This window comes from Octopus bimaculoides, chromosome 23 (assembly GCF_046866305.1).
Source record: "Octopus bimaculoides isolate indiv1 chromosome 23, ASM4686630v1, whole genome shotgun sequence".
Lineage (NCBI taxonomy): Eukaryota > Metazoa > Mollusca > Cephalopoda > Octopoda > Octopodidae > Octopus > Octopus bimaculoides.
The window spans coordinates 11924511-11948846 of record NC_142950.1 but is presented as its reverse complement, the minus strand read 5'-3'; the positions used below and the strand labels follow the sequence as shown (position 1 = coordinate 11948846).

Below are 24336 nucleotides of genomic sequence, written 5' to 3'. Positions count from 1 at the left end.
CACATTAAATTCATATATGATCGTAATCTACACGAAATGAAAAGTATTTTAGAAATATTTATTAAAAGAATATCCATTTTTCTGAAAGTTTGGAGGAAACAGTCTAATGAGAGGAGGTGGGGCACATTAGTGTAGGTATGCTTATAGATGTATGTATATGTGTGTGTATGTATATATATATATATATACATATAAATACATGCGTGTGTTGTATGTAAAAATGAATGTGTGTGTGTGTATATATATATATATATATATATATATATATATATATATATATATATATATATCTGCGTACGTGTTTGTGCATGTGTTGTCTCGCTTACATAAGCTTATTCCGGTGTGACGCACTTGACATGCGCAGTTAACAGTGGAGTGGAGTGTGGGTACAAGTAGAGTGTAAGTGTACTCTTACATAAACAACAACAACCCAAACATGATGGCTGTCCCTTGTTCTTCTCTCTCTCGACTTTTGCCCATTTCGAAAGCCTTGGTCCCAGTTCTACAAGTGAGTCAATCAATTAATGCTTCTTTCATTTTAATAGAGTTTTTCCTTTAGCTTTCTCTACGTTTTCTTGTCCTTTTACATTAGCAATATATAATGCAGTCTGACCTTGGTTAGGCACAACAACTTTTTTAAATCCAAACATTTACTTGCTGTGTCTATTGATGTCTCTATTTAAAATTCCCTTACATATTTGCTTCCTTACGGTATTCCGTTACTTATTGTCACCATACGGTGCTGTTTTCTCAACATGCTATTAAGGCAGACTTATACATACATACGAGGGGAGGCTGAAAAGTTCCTGGCTTTGGGTAAAATGAAATACAGAAGGATTAATTATTAAGATTTTCTGCAGCATGCACCCCTCTCAGATTCACACACTTATTGCAATGGTCCTTCAGTTTTTCTATACCCTGTAAAAGAACTCGGAAGGGTGGTCCCCTTACCAGGCCTTTCGCGACACCCTTAAAGCCAGAAACTTTTCTACATCCCCCTAGTGTGTGTGTGTGTATATAAATATATATGTAAATACACATATACACAGGCACACACACATATATACAGATACACAGAAACTTACGCATATATACAGATACACAGACACACACACGAATATATACATACTCAGACAGAAGCATATATACATATACAGACATATGCATGTACACACACACAAACACATATATATTAGTCTGTTTAATAACTGCAGAGCAGCGAAGACCTCTACTAAGTAGCATATTAACCTGAACAGGTGTGAAGTTCTTCGCGAGCATTGACCCTACTAAAAATAGCGGCCAAGTCATAGTACTGCTCTTTCAGACTGATCTGAGGTATAGAGCCTAGGGTTAAATAATAACATTTTAACTCCGGTTAACAAGGGAGCATCTACACGGTAACTCTACTTGCAAGACAACATCTAAGTCTTCCTAAAAATCACATCCGACTGTCTTCAAAGTAAGGATACATTGGAGAATACGAAAGGATGGATTAGGACTAAATAACAAAAACCCACGTTACCCTTGAAAGAACCGTTTCTTCTTATTGCTGCTGTGATGTGAGAAGTTTGCTTCTCAATCATGTGGTCTTGGGTTCAGTTCTACTACGCGGAACCTGGGGTCAATATCTTCAACTATAGTCTCGAGCCGAGAAAAACCTTGTAAGTAGATTTGGTTGTCGGAAATTGAAAGAAGCCCGTTATATACATCGCCATACCATAGCGGTTCGGCGAAGGAGTCCAATAGAATAAGTACCAGGTTTTAAAATATATAGAGTACTGGGGTGGGGGTTCCATTTGTTTGGTTAAAACCCTTCAAGTCCAGTGACTGAAACACACACACTTACATATATACATAATTGTCCTGAAAATCAATCATAATTTCTCTATATCTATCAACCGTTATAATTGGTTCATGTAACTTGGCTGTCTATGTCTATAAGGGAAAGTTTCAGCTGTGAACACTTGTGTTTTAGGCATAGTGTACCGCAGACTACATTTTCTAATGTGTCCTTTTCTTTCTTTTAAAGAATAGTGATTTGGGATGGCTGTTCGACTGCTATTTCCAGCAGACGGATATCTCGTTGTTACTACGTATTTACAGGTGTTTCTTCCTTGTTTACCTGTATGGTGTGTTTGTTAGTCACGTAGACTGTGTAATTATTATGTAAGTCTTATGTAATGTTTTGGCCAGCTTCAGTCGACCGTTTGTTTTCATATGTAATGTTGGAGAAGGTGATTTCAAGAGTAGCAAAATGGAGCATGATTGTCTTGGATTAAATTTTATCAATGAAGACGATAGCACATCGTGGGATTTTAAAGATGTAGTTTATCCCTTATTGAAAAATCTGGTTACGATAAAATATGGGTACACCTATACGATTGTGTCCCATCCCTCGACTTTGTTTCCTCATAGCTTTCAGAAAATGGATATTTTTAAATGAAATATGCTACAAATACATTTCAGATGGCGTAGCTTAGGATTATATCGAAATTTAATATGAAAAAAGAAAAGAAAACGGTGGATGCACACACACACACACACACACACATACATACTGAGATACATCAGATATATTCTGTATTCTTTTCAGCACTAAGGCTGTGGTCATGCTGGAGCATTTTGTATATTTACAAAATGAAACTCGAAATTTTTGAAAAATTATGTGATGTACGTTAGTATTGTATGTGTGCACTCAATAATTTCTTTTCTTATTAAATTCCAGTATAATCGTATACTACACCATCTAAAAAGTACCTGTAGAAAATTGCCTTGAAAATATCCATTTTTCTGAATGTTATGAGGAAACAAAGTTGGAGAAGGTGGGTTACATATGTAGGTGTGCCAAGATATGACCTAAGTAGACAGCTTTTGGGTTTGGGATTATGAATGACCTGATAATAATATTGTTTGTTTCACGTCTGTCTTTCCTTGTTTGCATTGGTTAGACGTGTAAATATTCTGTACAAAACAAATCATAAACTTTCTTGTTTGTAAAATTTCCAATAACACTTTCAAAACCAATTTCTAACACTGATGTTCCCTAAATCAGCAACTTGTGTTTTAAACCTTATGGAGTTAGGTGCAGGAGTGGCTGTGTGGTAAGTAGCTTGCTTACCAATCACATGGTTCCAGGTTCAGTCCCACTGCGTGGCATCTTGGGCAAGTGTCTTCTACTATAGCCTGGATCCGACCAAAGCATTGTGAGTAGATTTGGTAGACGGAAACTGAAAGAAGCCCGTCGTATATATGTATATACAATATGTATATATGTGTGCCTGTGTTTGTCCCCCTAGCATTGCTTGACAACCGATGCTGGTGTGTTTATGTCCCCGTCACTTAGCAGTTCGGCAAAAGAGACCGGTAGAATAAGTTCTAGGCTTGCAAAGAATAAGTCCTGAGGTCAATTTGCTCGACTAAAGGCAGTGCTCCAGCATGGCCGCAGTCAAATGACTGAAACAAGTAAAAGACTAAGTTATTGAGCTTGCTAAAAAAGGTTGTTGTGTTTTTGTTACTGGAATTCTCAGTGTTTTCAAACTAAACGGTTGGAAATATCTCACAAAGTTTGTAGCCATTCAGTCATCATCATTGTAACGCACACCTTCTCCATGCTTTCATGGGTCAGATGGAGTTAATTGAGACAGATTTTCTGTAGCAGGATTACCCTTCCGATTGCCAATCCTCTCCTGTTTCCAAGCAAGATAATATTTTCCAATGTCAGACATCATATTCTTGTAGAATGTTAGAAATGACACTGCTTGTTTGACAATGGCAATCATTTACAACTATTGTGTTATGTCAAGACAAGAAGACGGAAACACACACACACATGATAGGCTTCTTTCAGTTTCCGTCTGCCAAATCCACTTACAAGGTTTAGAAGATATTTGGTTGCACTGAACCTGAAACCATTTGGTTGGAAAGCTAACTTCTAACCACACAACCACAGATTTTTCTTCTGCTTCTCCATAATTTTATGTGCTGATTATAAATGTTGCCTTTCTATTATGAAATCTTCATTGTTTAAGGTCTGGAATTATCAGTATGCCAACCATTTTGCTTTCTTGGCAGCTCACTTTCAGACATTGTGGAATATTATTACCATAATAGATCAAAATTTTCAGTAAACAGTTTATTATGCAATAATACCAACTTGCCTTAGATCACCCCTTGGTTCTATGATACAAGCTTCCTGTTTTTAAAATGATCTATATTAAAATCTTCCATCAAAATTTCATGTTAATTTACTTCAAACACCAGCTTAATAATGACAGTTATTTTTATTAAATTCTTCATTTATTTAAAAAATTAATTGAAACAAATGTAGTTAATTTTCAATAGAGATATTGTAACAAAAGGGGTTAAGCCTATTTTCTGAAATAAGCCTCTTCAGGTGAATCATCTGTGTTGGTCATTTATTGTTTGCTATCATCAGATGTTGTGTAATAATTCACCCTTCTTCTCTTTCAACTCGTGCCACCAAGGGAGAGTTTGATTTCAATCAAGATTTGATGCCACCTCTTTGGCTCTGCTCCAGATGCTTTTCTAGTTGTTTTTGTATCTGTAGCAAATCTTCAAGGAGAGTAGTCTCAATGTTATATAACTTTCACATCGAATCTAACATGTCTGGCTTGAATGACCTTGCTATAAATATTGACTGGAGCCAATATTTTATACTAAATAATTTAAACCAGCAGTTCTCGACCATTTTTTTTTTTTTCCTCTGAACCCCTTTGGTTAGTATTTTATTTTGGTGAACCCTCATAGCCATTCAACGTTTAAAAACTCTTGTAGATACTTTTTAAAAAAATTCCTATTTTGTTCATCAGGCGTAGGAGTGGCTGTGTGGTAAGTAGCTTGCTTACCAACCACATGGTTCCGGGTTCAGTCCCACTGCGTGGCACCTTGGGCAAGTGTCTTCTACTATAGCCTCGGGCCGACCAAAGCCTTGTGAGTGGATTTGGTAGACGGAAACTGAAAGAAGCCTGTCGTATATATGTATATATATATATATATATATATATATATATATATATGTATGTGTGTCTGTGTTTGTCCCCCCAACAACGCTTGACAACTGATGCTGGTGTATTTATGTCCCCGTAACTTAGCGGTTCGGCAAAAGAGACCAATAGAATAAGTACTAGGCTTCCAAAGAATAAGTCCTGGGGTCGATTTGCTCGACTAAAGGCGGTGCTCCAGCATGGCCACAGTCAAAAAGACTGAAACAAGTAAAAGAGAAAAAGAGAGAATATGCAATCATTTGTGTAGTTTGAATTATGTAAAATGGTAGAGAAAGAAACTGAGCCGTTTCTTGCTTTAAATACATCTAAATCCAAATTCTTTCATGGATTCTTAAAATACTACCTTGGATATTTAATTTACTATTTTGCTTGTATGGATCCCTGCAAAATCTTATATGGACCCTGGTTGAGAACCACTGGTCTAAACTGTTTAGGTATGCGAGTATTTCATTCCTTGTCCTCACTGTTAAGTCCTTAAAAAGGCACGGGCAACCTTTTGCAAGAAGTGGACTGCACGAGACAGGATTTGTCATCAGGTGGGTCACGCTCTTAACCCTTTCGTTACCAACCAGGCTGAACCCGGCTCGGCTCTGTAGTACAAATGTCTTGTTTTCATAAGTTTTGAATTAAAATCTTCCACCAAACCTTAGTCACAATTTAGCTGAATGATAACTAAGTTATTTTACTAAATTCTTTGTTATATTTAAAGTAATTGAAAGAAACGCAGAGCATCTCAAAATATATATACAGTAACGAAAGGGTTAAAAGAATTCAAGGTAACTTTTCATTAAGCATATCATTCAGAAAGTTCTGTGGCTGAAGCTGGCCAAAACATTACACAAGAATTACATGAACCCTATGGCTAACTAACACACAATACAGGTAAACAAAAAAGAAAGAAACACTTATAAATACATAGTAGGAAGGAGACATCCAGCTGCTGGAAATAGCAGTCAAACATCCATCCCAAATTACACCCTATTATTCTAAAACATTGCAATGCTTACTGAATGCTAGATAGGAAACTAATGTGATTTCCCATTGTTTAGGGCTGGAACTAAACAAGTTATAGATCACTTGAATCGTTCTAAGCTATGTTATTATTTTCAGTATGCATTTAGCTGTGTTTGTTTCTGTACAAAGTGAGAGTATGGTGACTTCTTGAGGAAAAGATTACCATTGTACACTGCTCTAGTATTTTTCCTTGGGTACCAGTGTATTTTCCTGCTATGTCCACCCTACTCCAGCATTATTACAGTGATGAGAATCATTATTATTATGATGCTAAAGGCGGCAACGCTGGCAGAATGTTTAGCAAACCAGGTGAAATGCTTAGTGGTATTTTGTCTGTTGTTACATACTGTGTTCAGATTCTGATGAGATCAACTTTGCCTTTCATCCTTTCGGGGTTGATAAATTAAGTACCAGTGAAGCACTGGGGTTGATGTAATCAACTAGTCCCCGCCCCCAAAATTGCTGCCCTTGTGGCAAAATTTGAAACCATTATTATTATGATGCTCTGGTATTTCATCTGACTTAACATTCTGAGTTCAAATACTGTTGGGGTCAACGTTGCCTTTCATCCTTTCAGGGTTGATAAATTAAGTACCAGTGAAATACTGGGGTTGATGTAATTGATAGTCCTCTCCCTCAAAATTTCAGGCCTTGTGCCTTTAGTAGAAAGAATTATTATGATGATGAGGATGGCTAGCTGGCAAAAGAATCCTTAGCACACCAGGCAAAAGGCTTAGTAGTGTTTCCACAGCTTTACATTTTGAGCTCAAATACTGCTTGAGTAGACTTTGCCCTTTTTTTTTTTCATTTTTTTTTCAGGTTCAGTAAACTAAGTACCAGTGAAATACTGGGGTCGTTCTAATCAACTTGCCCCTCCCATCAATTGCTGCACTTGCCACCAAAAATTAAAAAGAATTACTATGATGATGATGATGATGATGATGATGATGATGATGATGATGATGATGATGATGATGATGATGATGATGATGTGAAACAACATGACCTTCACATGCAAAGGATTTTATTGTAGTCTCATCTGCCATCTACAAGGCCCATATTAGGGGTATTCAGCTGGTATATTAATTTAAAGAGCTAAGGAGGAGCCCATGAATATCTGACAAGCCCTCCCATAGTAAAAAAAGGCAGTCCCTTAATTTTTGAGAGCAGCTCTTTCCCATCTTCTCAAAGCTTCTGTTATAGACTCTGCTCATATATACAAACTGTGCCAACATTTTAACCCTTTAGCATTTAAACTGGCTATATCTGGCCAAAATATTCAGTGTATTTTATGTTCAAACTGTCCAGATCTGGCTTCTCACACTGACCCTACAATATCATTCGAAACATTAATAGTTACCATTTCAAAATCTCATAACGACAAGATAATTCATGATTAATTCAAAACAATATGAATAAGAAAGCATTACATTTGACAGAATGATATGAATGTTAAGGGGTTAATCCAATGTAACTGCCTCCAGGCTGCTGGGGTTTTTATTGCGGAGACCTAGATTAGCTGTAGATTAGCTAGATTAATTACAGTTGGAAGACTTACATCAGTTTGCGGTGCTGTTTGATATCAAGTCAGCCTGATTGATACGACTTTACCAAGCATATTCCAGCTGTAACTGTCTTGTTGTCTTTTCTAGACAAAGTGTATCTCGGACTGTCTTATCCAATGTACTCTTTCTAACCCTTTGCCTGTCCTGTGTGTCACATGTAATGAAGAGGACATATTTCCCTGACATCTGTACATCATATATATTATACACATTTCAATCACCAAATTTGGGACTTACGAAAGGAAAGCTTTATATTACTCAGAATGTATGAATCAAGGGCTAACTAAAAATTATGAAAATGCTTTGGACAGGCTGGAGCACCGCCTTTAGTCGAGCAAATCGACCCCAGGACTTATTCTTTGTAAGCCTAGTACTTATTCTATCAGTCTCTTTTGCCGGACCGCTAAGTTACGGGGACGTAAACACACCACCATCGGTTGTCATGCGATGTTGGGGGGACAAACACACACACACACACACACACACACACACACACACACACACACACACACACACACACACACACATATACGACGGGCTTCTTTCAGTTTCCATCTACCAAATCCACTCACAAGGCTTTGGTCAGTCTGAGGCTATAGTAGAAGACACTTGCTCAAGGTGCCACGCAGTGGGAATGAACCTGAAACCATGTGGTTGTTAAGCAAGCTAATTACCACACAGCCACTCCTGCGCCTATGTACTTGTGGAATTTTTAATACAAGAAACCATGTATCTCTCCTACAGCAAGACACCTGTACCTGTTTCCCTGTCATACCTTAACCTCTTATCACCTAGCCTAAAACCACCCCCCTCAATATCAGTACTACACCTCTTAGTTGAGGAAGTCTTGTTTTGCGAGTTACTTGGTCACCTCGCTGGTGCTGGTACCACATAAAAAGCACCCAGTACACTCTGTAAAGTGCTTGGCATTAGGAAGGACATCCAGTCATAGAAACTATACCAAAGCAGACATTGGAACTTAGCACAGTCCTCTGGCTTGCCAGCTCCTGTCAAATCCATCCAACTGATGCCAGTTTGGAAAACAGACTTCAAATGATGATGACATAAAAAAACCAAATTAATTGAAATTTTCATAATCAATTCTATCTTTTTACTTTCAGTCCCAGTCAGTGAGATGTGCGCAGACTGCAGCTGCAGTCGCAGCGGAACCAAGCAAGCATGTAAAAACTTTTACTATTTACAGATGGGTGAGTAATTACAATGTGTTTATAAGATTAATTACAGGTGTCTCCAAATGTTTGCTGTTTGATCTTTTATCTCTTACTTGTTTCAGCCATTTGACTGTGGCCATGCTGGGGCATCACCTTGAAGGGTTTTGCCAAACAAATCAACCTCAGGACATTTTTTTTTTTTAAAGCCTGGAACTTATTCTATCAGTCTCTTTGCCAGACTGCTATGTTACAGGGATGTAAACACACCAACACCGGTTGTCAAGCAGTGGTGGGGGACAGACCCAGACACAAAGATACATACACACACACATATATATATATACACATTCGATGAGCTTCTTTCAGTTTCTGTCTACCAAATCCATTCACAAGGCTTTGGTTGGCCCGAGGCTATAGTAAAAGACACTTGCCCAAAGTGCCACATGGTGTGACTGAACCTGGAACCATGTGGTTGGGAAACAAGCTTTTACCACACAGCCATACCTGTGCCAGTGTGGAGTTTTGTATAGTAAGGTCGTTTAATCATCATCATCATCATCATCGTTTAACGCCCGCTTTCCATGCTAGCATGGGTTGGACGATTTGATTGAGGACTGGTGAAACCGGATGGCAACACCAGGCTCCAATCTAATTTGGCAGAGTTTCTACAGCTGGATGCCCTTCCTAACGCCAACCACTCAGAGAGTGTAGTGGGTGCTTTTACGTGTCACCCTCACGAGAACGGCCACGCTCGAAATGGTGTCTTTTATGTGCCACCCGCACAAGAGCCAGTCCAGGGGCACTGGCAACGATCTCGCTCGAAAACCCTACAAAGGCCAGTCAGGCGGTACTGGCAACGGTCACGCTCAAAATGGTACATCTTATGTACCATCTTAAGATGTACCATGATAAAATAAATTTTATCATCATCATTTAAATACTGCCTTACGTGAATGCAGTGAACTGGCAGAATCCTTACTGCAGCTCGCCTTCAAGGTGGTGAGCTGGCAGAAATGTTAGCACACCGGGCGGAAGGCTGAGTTCAAATCCCGCCGAGGTTGACTTTGCCTTTCATCCTTTTGGGGTCGATAAATTAAGTACCAGTTACGCACTGGCGTCGATGTAATCAACTTAATTCCTTTGTCTGTCCTTGTTTGTCCCCTCTATGTTTAGCCCCTTGTGGGCAATTAAGAAATAAGAATCCTTACTGCTGCAGGTAAAGTGCTTAGTGGCATTTCGTCCATCTTTACATTCTGAAATCAAATTCTGCTAGTGTCGACTTTGCTTTTCATCCCTTTTGGCGGGGGGAGTATGTAAAATTAGTACCAGTTGAGTACTGGGGTAGAAATTGCTGGCCTTCTGCCAGAATTTGAAACCAATATTACACAGCTGGCAGAATCATTACCACAGCAGACAAAGCAGGCAAAATGCTTAGCGGCATTTCATCCGTCTACTTTCTGAGTTCAAACTCCACTGAGACTGAGTTCGCCTTTCATGCCTTTCAGGGGAGTGGGTGGTGGTGGTGGGGGATAAAATAAGTACCAGTTAAGCACTGGGGTTGATGTACTTGAGTTTACTCTTTCCATCGAAATTGCTGGCCTTGTGTCAGAATTTGAAACCAATATTACCTTACTTGGAAACAGCTGAGTGTTGGCAACAGGAAGGGCATCCGGCCAGAGAAAATCTGCCACAACAAATTCCTTCTGACCCATTCAAGCATTGCAAAGGTAACGTTAACTGATGATAATATACAGGAGTGGCTGTGTGGTAAGTAGCTTGCTTACCAACCACATGGTCCCGGGTTCAGTTCCACTGCGTGGCATCTTGGGCAAGTGTCTTCTACTATAGCCTCGGGCCGACCAAAGCCTTGTGAGTGGATTTGGTAGACGGAAACTGAAAGAAGCCCGTCGTATATATGTATATATATATATATATATATATATATATGTATGTATGTGTTTGTGTGTCTGTGTTTGTCCCCCCAACATCGCTTGACAACCGATGCTGGTGTGTTTATGTCCCCGTAACTTAGCGGTTCGGCAAAAGAGACCGATAGAATAAGTACTAGGCTTACAAAGAATAAGTCCTGGGGTCGATTTGCTCGACTAAAAGGCGGTGCTCCAGCATGGCCACAGTCAAAAGACTGAAACAAGTAAAAAAGTAAAAGAGTATATAATCTGTGTGTACATATAATACGCATAGGCACAAAGCAAATTTGGAAGGTGGTGGGGTGGGGGAAGTCATAAAATATACCAGTAATTCAAGTGTTATTTTATATTATTTTCCTTGAAAGGATGACAGGCTAACTTAACTTTGGTAGCATTTGAACTCAACGCTTTAGCTGATGGTGAAAATACTACAAGTTATTTTGTACAACATTAACGATTCTGTCAATGCATATGCATGTATGAATGAAAGTATTCTCTGTGAGATTCATCTGACTGGGTTGTATAGACAATCATCATCATCGTTTAATGTTCGCCTCCATGCTGGCATGGGTTGGATAGTTTGAGACGCTGCGCCAGGCTCCAATCTGATCTGGCAAGATTTCTACTGCTGGATGCCCTTCCTAATGCCAACCACTCCAAGAGTGTAGTGGGTGCTTTTTCTGTGCCACCAGCACGGAAGCCAGTCAGGCGGCACTGGCATCAACCGTACTTGAATGGTGCTTTTTACGTGCCACCAGCAAGAAAGCCAGTCAGGTGGCACTGGCATCGACTATGCTCAAATGGTGCTTTTTACATGCCACCAGCATGGGTGCCAGTCAGGCGACACTGGCATCGGTCGTGCTCGAATTTAGCTTTTTACATGCCACCAGCACCTGTCAGAAATGCAGTGACTCGGTTTTTATAAGGTACAGTGTTTGTAATTGCATACTAAATGTAGTTTAAGATATGTACGATTGTGAATAGAAGCACTTTAAATGGAATTCCTGTGAAGAATCTCTAGGGTACCATTAATCGACAGTGTGCATAGCTTGGAGATCAGGGTATCTCTAATAGTTGAGCTGCTACTTCTCTGCATTGAAAAATCACAGCTCCGGTGTGACTGACATGTGATTAGAATGTTGCAAGGAAGAATCACAAGATGAATTCCTCAAGTTGACTCAACCAGCAAGAGACCCAGTGGTAGACCAAGAATGAGATCATAATCATCGTCATCATTTAGTGTCCGTTTTCCATTCTGGCATGGGTTGGACAGTTTGACTGGAAAGCTGTACCTGGCTCGTCTGATTTGAGCTTGGTTTCTACAGCTGGATCCCTTTCCTAATGCCAACCACTCCAAGAGTGTAGCAGGTGCCTTTTATGTGTCACTGTCATGGGTGCCTAATATCCATCGTTTCAGTTGGTTATGTTTGGGAACCCTACAGGAAAGTGTAATGGCAGTCACTTCAGCAAGGACCCTATGGAGGAGCTTCCTGAGGATTCTATGGCCACGACTGATAGAATACCTACGGATAGATGGTCGGATAATAACCATAACCTCAGTTAGTCACACTTGCTTCTGATAGGACCCTATGGAGGAGGTGCCTGAAGACTCTAACCCCACAACTCTCTCAGGAATAGTGAGCGAAGAAGATGGGATGGGACAGGGAATATTACTGATGGGTACTCTTTTTGATCTCTTTTGCTCCCTAATCAGTGAAGTGTTACCAGTTACACTAATTACTTTGTTCTCTCTTCTCTAGGATCCAGACAAGCAGGGAGATAAACCACGGATGCAAAGCTATGAAATTGACTTAAACAGGTAACTCTCTTTTACTTGTTTCAGTCATTTGACTGTGGCCATGCTGGAGCACCGCCTTTAGTCGAGCAAATCAACCCTAGGACTTATTCTTTGTAAGCCTAGTACTTATTCTTTGTAAGCCTAGTACTTATTCTATCAGTCTCTTTTGCCGAACCGCTAAGTTACGGGGATGTAAACACACCAGCAAATACAGACACACAAACACACATACATATATATATATATATATACATATATACAACGGGCTTCTTTCAGTTTCTGTCTACCAAATCCACTCACAAGGCTTTGGTTAGCCCGAGGCTATAGTAGAAGACACTTGCCCAAGGTGCCACGCAGTGGGACTGAACCTGGAACTATGTGGTTGGTAAGCAAGCTACTTACCACACAACTCCTCCTGCACCTATTTACAGTTTAATATATGAATCTTCACCCACCCCAGTCACTTTTTGTATTATGTGTCCTCCCACACACATACACTCTGTCATTGTGTTGTCAGTAAAACACAATAGATGTGTGTGTGCTTATTAACACTGTCTGAGCAAATATAAAAGAAAACAAGTGAATTTTTTTCTTTTAGAACAGTGGCTCTTGGAGCATATAAAGCTATAATTAATTGTATATAAATACCGGAGGTGGAGGTATGTGGTTTAGTGGTTAGGGTGTTGGACTCTTGATCATAAGATTGTGGTTTTGATCCCTGGACCGGGCAATGTGTTGTCTTCTTGAGCAAAGCACTTCATTTCATACTGCTCCAGTCCACTCAGCAGTAGAAATGAGTTTAGCCTGGAGAGGGATGGGTTCCACTAGGCTTTCTTGGCCTAGATATACTGCGTGGCTATAGCGCTCCCAACAACCCTCAAGGGGTTAAGGGACTTGTCAAATACTGGATTGAAAACCCCTTTACAATAGTAAAAGTCAAAGGCTGTCTGTGGGACTTAAAATAAAAAGTATATTTCTTTATGATCCCCAGTAAGCAAAAGTCCTTTAGTTTCAACTTATGACATGTAAAGACCATTGGAATGAGAAAATATCTTTCCAGCAAAACAGTTAAGGATTGGTGACAGCAGGAGTGTCCAGTGATAGAAAATCTATTTCAACTAGTTTTGTCTAACCCATGCCAGCATGGAAAAGGCTGTGTGGTAAGAAGTTTGCTTCCCAAGCACATGGATTTGGGTTCAGTCCCAATGCATGGCATCTTGGGCAAGTATCTTCTGCTATAGCCCCGGGCAGACCAAAGCCTTGTGCTGTAGAAAACCTGCCGAAACAGTCGCTGGAATATGATGCAGTCCTCAGACCCATTAGATGCTGTCAAACCAAAAGGATGAAAGGCAAAGTTGAATACTGCTGAGGTTGACTTGGCCTTTCATACTTTGGTGGGGGGAGGTTCAATAAAATAAATACCAGTTGAGTATTGGCGGGGGGTGGGTGTCAGTGTAATCAACTTCCCCCTTCCCCCTAAAATTGCTGCCCTTGTACCAAAATATAAAAGAATCATTGTCATTTATTCTGGTTTACAGATGTGGGCCCATGGTCCTTGATGCCTTGATCAAGATAAAGAATGAGGATGACCCCACTTTAACATTTCGGCGGTCTTGTCGTGAAGGCATCTGTGGCTCTTGTGCCATGAATATCGGTGGTGTGAACACCTTGGCATGTATCTGGTGAGTAACTTGAAATTCTTAATATATAACTTGAACAATCTATTTGATGTATACATCTCACACACACACACACACACACACACTTCCTCTCTCTCTCTCCCTCTTCTCAAGGCTGTGATGTTTGGGAGAAGGAGACTGTAGAGAGCAGTGGTTCTCAACCAGGGTCCTTATAACCTTTTGAGATCCATACAAAATTTTAGGGATCCACACAAGCAAAATAGTAAACTGGAGATCCACAGTATTATTTTATAGGTCCATTAAAAATTTTTGCTCTAGATGTATTTATTGCGTTCAAATCCTGCTAATGTCGACTTAGTCTTTCATCCTTTCAAGATCGATAAAATGAGCACTAGTATCAATGTAATTGACTTACTTCATCATCATCATCATCATCATCATTTAGTGTCCATTTCCCCTACTGGCATGGGTCAGACGGTTTGACTGGAACTGGTAAGCCGTACCAGGCTCATCTGATTTTGGCTTGGTTTCTACAGCTGGATGCCCTTCCTAATGCCAACCACTCCGAGAGTGTAGTGGGTGCTTTTTATGTGTCACTGCCACAGGTCGCTTTTACGTGTCACTGGCACCCTTAAATATCTCTTCTAGGTTGTCGTTTATGTTAATTAAACTTTTAAATAGAAACAAGCAACAGATAATGAAAGATTCTCTTTTTCTTCAAATGTTGACTATGTCAGGTTAGTCTCCTTTTTTTTTTTTCAATCTGTTTGACATCTCAATTTTCTTTATCCCTTTTCTATTTTCCAGTAAAATTGATGGTAATTTATCGAAGCCCACCAAGATTTACCCTCTACCTCACATGTATGTGATTAAGGACCTTGTGCCTGTAAGTGGCAGTTTTTGAATTCAATGTTTTTGTTGTTTAAAACAAAATGTTTATATAACTCTTTAGCATTCAGATTACACCGTGAAATGTAATGCTTATTTACCATATTTTCTAGCATACAAGTCAATGTATATAGTGTAAACATTTGAAATATCATCACTGTCTTTCTCCTAAACGTGAGTAACCATCATGATGTCAAGGCCAAGAGACAGGAGCACATGCACACCAACATACACAACGGTCATTTTTCAGTTTTTGTCTACCAACTCCACTCACAAGGCTTTGGTCAGCCTGGGGCTATAGTAGAAGACACCTGCCCAAGGTGCCATGCAGTAGGACTGAGCCCAGAGCCCTAGAGTCCCAGAACTATGTGGTTAGGAGGCAAACTTCGTACCTCATAGCCATGCCAAAAATGATACATGAGACATAGTGTCCCTAAGCCAGCCAACCCTTCTAGAAGAGCAGTACTGCTGCTGATTTGGACCATGATGAAATGTCCAGCTCATGCCAGCATGGAAATCAGAAGTTGATGAGGACAACAGTGTAGGATGTTGGAAACAATCCTAAAGACAAGCACTAGTTAATTCTAGTTAACAATATTTAGATGTCATTTAGACCTTACATATACGAATAAATATCTTGTTGGATGTGGAGCTGTGTGGCTTAATGGTTAGGGCGTTTCAATTCCTGCACCGGGTGATGTGTTGTGTTCTTAAGCAAAACACTTCATTTCACATTGCTCCAGTTCACTCTGCTAGCAAAAATAAAATGAGTATTCCTGCGGTGGACCAGCATCCCATCCAGCGATGGTTTCCCAGTTTCCCCATGGAAACCATCACTATGAGTCTATATGATTCAGGAACTTTATCCTTTTCATATTATAGGATAATTGTTAAAGGTTATATGTGTTTAATAAGATCAGCAAGGAATAATATTTAAATCTCCTTTGGGCCTTACAGATAAATGTTTATGGCCATGTATTTATTAACATATGGGTGCCCTTCCTAATGCTGGCCACTTTACAGTGTGTGCTGAGTGTCTTTTTTTTACATGACACTGGCACAGTGAGATTGCCAAGTAAGTTAGGGTTAGGTAAGGCAGAAAAATAAAAAGGAAAGGGATAAAAAAAAAAACAAAGCAAAGTAGGGAGAGTATTTGAGAAGGGGAGGTGGTTTTATGCCAGGTCTTGAAAGACTAAAGTATGGTAGAGGGATTTACATAATAGATTTGTGTATTTCTTGTAGTTTAATTTTAAAGTCAGTGTTTAATCCTGCCTATATTTGATTGAATACTGTTGTGCATAGGGTAAATGTGTTTGAAAGTTGTGTGTTTTGTTTTTTGGTATGTTTGTTCCCAAACAGCACTTCTTTTAGTGCTGTTGACACTGTCGGATTGAATGGTACTTCCCAGGTGTTGAAACCATAATGATATCCATGGGGCAGCTAATGATGGAAGTATGTTGGATTGTTGGTATGGCTGTTTTTGTATATGTGGAATAATGTTATAACACAATCCCTTTGATATATAGATAAATAAATGTTTATGGCTGTGTGTTTATAATAAAATACATCAGGAGATGTATTGAAAATGTCTACTAAGAATAGCAAAGTTTGTTTTTACTACAACGATTACATACATGGAACTGAATCTCCCTAAAAAGTAACATCATCATCATTTAATGTTTTAACCATGCTGGTATGGGTTGGATGGTTTGTGCATGAACTGACAAGCCAGAAGGCTGTTCTGAGCTCCTATGTCAGTTTTGGCATAGTTTTTATGGCTGGATGCCCTTCATAATGCCAACAGAGTGTATAGGGTGCTTTTTTTTTTTTCTTTGTGGCACCAGAGCTGTTGAGATCACCTAACACCCATAAGACAAGGTTCCTCAACTAAGTGGTATGTAGTAGTATTGAGAGGTATGAAAGTATGATGTCTTTTTATTATGAGTATCTTTAGAATAATAACCAGGAAGGTTTAATTCTCACTCTCCCTCCAGTGATCTATGTGTTATACTGAGATATTCTATTGTTTCTCTTCAGGATATGAACAACTTTTATGCCCAGTATGCTTCTATTGAACCATACTTGAAGAAGAAAGATATTAAGGAAGAAGATATTGGCAAGGAACAGTACCTTCAGTCTGTGCGGGATAGAGCAAAATTGGTAAGGCTTGTATGTTCTAAAACACATTAAAATTGGTAAGTCTTTGAAGTCTATTTACAGACCAAGCAGAACTAACTGGCAAGGCTTTTAGATAAATTCTTAAACGGCCAAACAATACTCGAAAGTATATTGTTAAATGATTAAGCAAGATTGATGAGACTTCTAAGAAGTTTTAGTCACTGGGATACATAAGTGGATACACTTTTATGGGTTCAATTTTGACTTTTTAGTATTAATAATCACATGAGTAAAAGATGTAGTTTCCTGAGATTATTGTGATGTTCATACTTTTTTTCCAAAGCATTAATGAAAATATAAAACTGGTTTACTGTTGCTATTGAAGACGTGTGACCCAGTGGTTTGGGTGTTGAGTTCACAGTCATGAAGTCATAGGTTTGAAGGGTCTCTGGAGTAACAGTAATCAATAGGGTGCATAGCTGAGAGATCAGTGGAGGGTCTCTTCAAGCTGAGCCACTGCTTCACATTGAGAGGTCACAGCTCTGGTCCTACGAACATGTGATTAGAGGGTCACAGGAAAGAATTGCAAGACATATTCTTCATGCAAAGCCTGGCAGCAGGAGACCTAGGAGTAGACCAAGAACGAAATGGTTGCATAACATCTATAGTCTCAGTTGGTCACACTTGAGGAATCTAGCAGGAAAGTGTAATGAAGGTTGCTTCTGATAGGACTCTGTAGAGGAGGAGGTGCCTGAGGAACTCTACCTCCATGACTGACAGGAAACCTTGAGGGTAGACCAAGAATAAAGTAGTTGGATGTTATCCCTAGTCTCAATTGGTCTTGCTTGGGAATCCAACCAGAAGATGTAATTATGGTTGCTTCTGAAAGGACTCTGTAGAGGAGGAGGTGCCTGAGGAACTGTACCTCCACGACTGACAGAAAACTTAGGGGTAGACCAAGAACAAAGTGGTGGGATAATCTGCATAGCATCTGTTAGTCATGCTTGGGAATCCAACCAAAAAGTTTCATGATTGTTACTTCTGATAGGACTCTATGGAGAAGAAAGTGCCTAAAGGCTCTACTCCCAGGAATGATGGGTAGAGAAAATGGATGAATGGATAGGCCGTTGTGTTCTTGAGCAAGTCACTTCCTTTCATGTTGCTACAGTTCACTCAGCTGAAAACTTGTAGCCGCAACAGCTGGGTGGAGAGGAGTTAATCTTGTGATGGGTTGGCTCAGTAGGTTCTTGTATTCTCCATTACTGAGAAACCAAGATAAGTTCCTGGTTTATGAACCTGTACGGAGAAGTCAGTACTTCATCTTTACTCCTATGTTGTTTTTCTAGAATGTACAAATGTTCTGAGATGTTATGATGCTCATGTCTTTCTCAACCTCGTTAGTGTTACTTTGACATCTGATATTGAAGATAAAAATCAACAGCAATCCAAGGTTAAGATCTAGGAAGGTGGTAATCTAAGTAGGTTAATTGTGGTATTCCAAATATAGTTCCAGTGGTGATCTGGATATAGTTCAGTGATGAAGTGGTCTTTGAGAGGTGGCAGTAATTCAAGGAATAGGTCGAAGAGAAGATGGAGTGGGGAGGTCTGAGAGGAGGAAGTTCATTCAGGCAGGATCAGAAGGTAGTCTGCCAGTTTTGCTACCTTAGTACTTGTTGATCTTGTCCAACCAACAATGTTTATTGAGTGTCCCTTCCACTTTATGGTGGCAACTACCGATGACTGGTCTTTGATCCCTCAACACATGGTTCATCTTGAATAAATCTTTGTTACAAATAAAATACCAGCAATATTTTAGGGTAGACTCAGTAGACTATGTGCCCCATCTTTTCTTTATAAAACTGATCTTGTGTCTATGTTTAAGAGATTCAAATAAAACTGTGTTTATGTCATTTGCATATTCCAATATGGTGAATTGTGTTTTCTTTTTCAGGATGGTCTTTATGAATGTATATTGTGTGCCTGCTGCAGTACCTCCTGCCCCAGTTACTGGTGGAACTCTGACAAATATCTTGGTCCTGCAGTCCTTATGCAAGCTTATCGGTAGGAACTTGTTTCTGTTATATTACTGCATACTAAGGGGTGCTGAAAAGTTCCTGGCTTTGAGTAAAAGAAAATACAAAAGGATCAGTTAATTATGATTTTATTCAACATACCCCCCCCCCTCTCAGATTCACACACTTATTACAGTGGTCCTTCAGTTTTTCTAGGCCCTCGGAAGGTTAGGCCACCATCCAGGCTTTTCATTATACCCTTAAAACCACAAACTTTTCAGCACTCCAGCATATTTATGCACAATTAACCATTTTTATGCCATGCCAATCCACTTGAAACTTGCTCTGGTTCTGTAATATAAAACCTCTTAGTTTTAAAATGTCCAAATTTAATTCTTTAGCATTTAATCCAGCCATAGGCGCAGGCGTGGCTGTGTGGTAAGTAGCTTGCTTACCAACCACATGATTCTGGGTTCAGTCCCACTGCGTGGCACCTTGGGCAAATGTCTTCTACTATAGCCTCAGGCTGACCAAAGCTTTGTGAGTGGATTTGGTAGACGGAAACTGAAAAAAGCCCGTTGTATATATGTGTGTGTGTATGTTTGTGTGTCTGTGTTTGTCCCCCCAACGTCACTTGACAATCGATGCTGGTGTGTTTACGTCCCCGTCACTTAGCGGTTTGGCAAAAGAGACCGATAGAATAAGTACTAGGCTTACAAAGAATAAGTCCTGGGGTCGATTTGCTCGACTAAAGGTGGTGCTCCAGCATGGCCGCAGTCAAATGACCTGAAACAAGTAAAGAGTATATCCAGCTCAAATATTCTTCCAGTTTTATGTTCAGACCAGCCAGATTTGGCCTTTCACACTTACCTTACAATGTCATTCTAAAAATAAACAATCACATCATCAAAAATCTCGAAGCTCTGAGATAATTAATTCAAAACAATATGAATAAGTAAGTGTTACTAATCTGAATGCTAAACAGTTAAATTAAGACATCAGAGGCTTTAACTGCAACTGTCTCATTACATTACAGTTGGATGATTGATTCTCGAGATGATTTTACTGTTGAAAGGCTATCCAAAATGGAAGACAAGTTCTCCGTCTACAGGTGTCACACTATCATGAATTGTACCAAAACCTGTCCAAAAGTAAGTTTTGTTTTTTTTTTTGTTTGTTTTTTTGTTTTTTTTTAATTCTGTCTTCTGTTAATGTAAATCTGTTGACTAAAATTGCTGTAGCATTTATGATTTGTCTATTTGAATAATGACTTTTATTATTAGCACAAGGCCACAAATAAGTAAAGTAATCCAACCCAGAAAGGGCAAAAAGAATAGAACCTGCCTAAGTAGGATTTCAACTCAATGTAACTAAACACTGCAAGGCTTTTTATCTGCTGCTCTTTCAGTTATAATGTAAGGTTTAGTTGTTTAGAATAACGCCCCCTCCACCTCTTCTATTCATCTCATATCCTGAGGAGTCCACCTGGACACCCCATCTTTACTATCTGTGTCTTTGGAGCACCAACTGATCGTTCTCTCCCTCCCCTACTAAATGTGAGTGACCATGCAGCTCTTCTACAAGAACCTGTTCTGCTACCTTTCCTTCTGTCATACTTTGACCCCCTCATCCCCTAGTATAAAGCTCCCCCCCCCATTTCCCTTGGATTCATAGTCTTGCGAGTTGCATAGGGATCTCAATAGTGCTTGTGGCACACGAAAATACCCAGTACACCCACCCGTATGAAGTGGTTGGCATGCTTCCTTTTCAAGCCAGTTTTTCATTACTTATTTTACAATTTTCAATCCTGAGCATCAAACAGGAACACTATGTGACCAAGTCAATGTATCAAATCACTGATCTTGAAACACTTGTTTTCAATGGTCAGGATATTTATCAAGAATGGGAGAGTCAAAGTTCTTATGCCAAGTCTTATTCAGTGAGTTCACATCAGGGAAAAAGATTGAGGCTGACCTTTTTGGAAGATACAAGGACCAACTCAAAGCAACACTGAAAGCCAGTGAACTTGAGCCTAAATCATTTGAAATACAAGTGTGAGACTGTACAATAGTTTAACACCACACATTGCTCTCTCTTGGTCCTTCTCAAAATTGCCATTTCACTTCCCCCAGAAACCTTGTCTCACTCGCATACAGCATTGCAGATCTCACACAACTCCAATAAATACTTCCTTTCATTTTCAAGAACCTATGATATACTCTATATCACCCTCATTGTATTACTGTTGATGATGATGTCACCTCTGTTGGCAACGGGCTGCTACACAGTTGTTTAATTTTCTAGAAATAGCAACCAAATCACACAAAGAAGCCTTTAACCCTTTAGCATGTAAACCAGTCAGTGTTAAAATAGTCACATCATCAAGATCTCAAAACCATGAGATAATTGCATGGATTATTCAAAACAATTTGAATAAATAAGCATTATAATAAAGCTGATTTGTTTACGCCCCTTAAATAGATTAAACCACGAATGGATAGCCTTTTTCAAGAGACATGGCCTATCATTTGATGTGCCATTCAGAAAGTACCCGGGACTGCAGTTTGGCCATGATTGCATTAAAATGCATTTAATCCAGCCCAAATATTTTACCTGTTTTATGTTAAAACTGACCACATCCAACCTCTCACATCTACCCTGCAATGTCATTATAAAAGTATACAAACACACCATTAAAATCTTGAAACTACAAAACAATGTGAATAAATAAGCAATACATTTGACAAAAACCTGAATGCTAAATGGCTAAGTATACACTGCCTGCATTCTAATTTTAATCCAGATGTTAGCAATAGCCCTATGCTAGGGCTGAGAGACTGATTCAATAGATGACTATATTCCATTTTTACTACAAAATGTGTGACTGTGTATCAATTATCACAAGTTATGGACTGGGGCTGAGGGGTTGATTTTGTTAACGACTGTATTCATCTTTTACTACAACTGTGTTGTTGTGTGCCAGAGTTAGTAATAGCCCTGTACTGCGACTTGTTCAGTAGACTTGCTCCTAAATTTATGGTTCTGTATCAAAATCAAAAATAGCTTTATACTAAGGCTGACTCAATATCTTGTGTCCTTAATGTGTGACCTTGTGTTTTAAGTTTTTCACAAATTCCACATGTTCTGTCTCTAATGTTTGTATACTCACAATGGAAATGGTTTTATTTTTTTTCAGCATTTGAATCCTGGGTTGGCTATTGGAGAAATTAAAAAGATGTTGGCTCTCTATAAAAAGAATGCTGAAACTAGTGCAGCTCATGCATAATGGTAATTAGCTGGTAGTATTTAATTATAATCAGATGAACTTCTCCACAGTATATATAAAGTATATTATTACATCTACATTTCCTTTTTTTTTTATGTTAGAATAAAAATGTTGCCTCTGGAAACTATTTAGCTGTAATTATTGCTGTTTTTAATTTCCAGAATATAAACTTGTTTATTTAAAAGTCTGTTTTCCTAAATGTTCTTTAGATGTCGTAAGAAGTGCTTTGCAATGGATCTAGTGGGTGAACTTGAAAAGAAAACTTTAATCTGGATTCTTTTCTTATCACAGATTACATAAGTCATTACACTTCAAAGCAGCATTTACCAAATTCCTCTCTCTTTTATATTCTTCAGTTGTTTACCCCCCTGGTGTAAGCCACATTGTTACTGCCCTGGTTTGGATCAGTAGTAGTGAGGAATATCGTTACAGGCATATATACATAGTGTGTTATGTTAAGAGAAGAATTACATACTCCATTAGCTTACAGCTGTGCACTCAAAACGAAAAGTTCTAATGACAGGTTATTAGTATTACTATACCTAAGCAAAATCATTATATATATATATATAGTTCAATGGTCCATGTTGAGATTTTCCTTCCTTTCTCCCAGTTCTCAGGCAGGGGTGAGGGAATTCTACTTCTTTCGCTGGTCACTTCAAACAGGTTGTGCAAATGTTATAATTTGTGTTTGACCATCTGCCACCTCTTAGAGCAACCTGCGGCCCAACAGACTTTCTGAATGGCATGCTTAGTGAAAACTTACCTTCAATTGTTTTTAGTGGTGCCTTCTTATGAACCATGTCTTATGTGGTCTGCTTCTTGTAAAATCTCGTAAAAGGTTGCCCGTGTCTTGTCTTCGAAAATTTAATTTATGCTCACACACTCCTCCTTTGTTAGGAAATCTCGAAAAAGCTACAAATGCTTGAATTACTTGTTAGTTTTAAGGTTTTCGAAAGTTTTCTTGGTCCCCTCCTGACTTGATCCACAATACCTTGTTGGTGCAGGTATAGTCTTGTTGCTCTGTATGGCTTCATTGTGGTTGTTTGCTGACAAATAGAGCAGTTTCTTCTGATTTGAAGTTCTTTATCTAAAACTGGTCAAAGTTTGAATCCTTCATTAGATGGTCAGCCATAAATAGATTAGCTGCCACCAGATTAATCCAGGGATGTCATTTAATACTACCCCAATATTAGCTGCTTTTAATGCAAGCAGTTTTTAAAATACACTTTCTGGGGCGATTCTTTGGTAACCTTCTCTCATGGCAACTACAAATATTTACTTTTTATTTCTGCACAGGACTGGCATAAAGCACGTGTGTGTGTGTATGTATGTATATATAACAGAATAAGAACATGTCATTGAGTGTGTCTATATTTATATACTAGTACACACACAAACCACACTGTATGTGCATATGTATACACACACACACACTCATGCACAAATTGTACTGTATGATTGTGCATTTATATATGTACTTATATAAACTATAATGTAAGTGTATGTACATATATACATAAAAACTATATTTATGTATGTGCATATATACTCACACAAACTGTACTGTAAGTGTATGATGTATATATCCATACAAACTAAATTATAGTTTGTGTATGTCTGTGTAGATATATAGACATACATACATACACAAACTGTGCTGTGTGCAAATGCGTGTGTATGTATGTATATATGTATATATATATATATATATATACACACACACACAAACTATTAATAGTGTATATTTTATAAATATAGACATTTAGCTCTATTTATTGGGTATTAATAAAACTACATTATCACAAGAGAATTATATTTCTTTCTTTTAAATATAAAAGTTGATGAATAAAACATTCATAGGAAGGAACAAGGTATTTCTTAGTTTTTT

At 38.8% G+C, this 24336-nt stretch overlaps 1 protein-coding gene across 1 annotated transcript; it reads left to right on the top strand.

Moving 5' to 3' along the window:
* The first annotated feature begins 413 nt into the window (after positions 1-413).
* On the top strand, positions 414-24315 carry LOC106881280 (succinate dehydrogenase [ubiquinone] iron-sulfur subunit, mitochondrial). The gene is made up of 9 exons (XM_014931609.3): positions 414-508; positions 8725-8811; positions 12464-12522; positions 14040-14183; positions 14949-15027; positions 17067-17189; positions 19099-19208; positions 20196-20310; positions 22356-24315. The coding sequence occupies exons 1-9, from the start codon at positions 437-439 to the stop codon at positions 22443-22445; spliced, it is 879 nt and encodes a 292-aa protein (XP_014787095.1). The 5' UTR covers positions 414-436; the 3' UTR covers positions 22446-24315.
* Positions 24316-24336: the final 21 nt, after the last annotated feature.

Bases quoted from the DNA above. Each gene is read 5' to 3' on its own strand.
- LOC106881280 (XM_014931609.3), top strand. From the start codon at position 437: ATGATGGCTGTCCCTTGTTCTTCTCTCTCTCGACTTTTGCCCATTTCG. The intron at 14,184-14,948 runs GTGAGTAACTTG...TCTATTTTCCAG, and splicing joins AACACCTTGGCATGTATCTG to TAAAATTGATGGTAATTTAT. The intron at 20,311-22,355 runs GTAAGTTTTGTT...ATTTTTTTTCAG, and splicing joins GTACCAAAACCTGTCCAAAA to CATTTGAATCCTGGGTTGGC.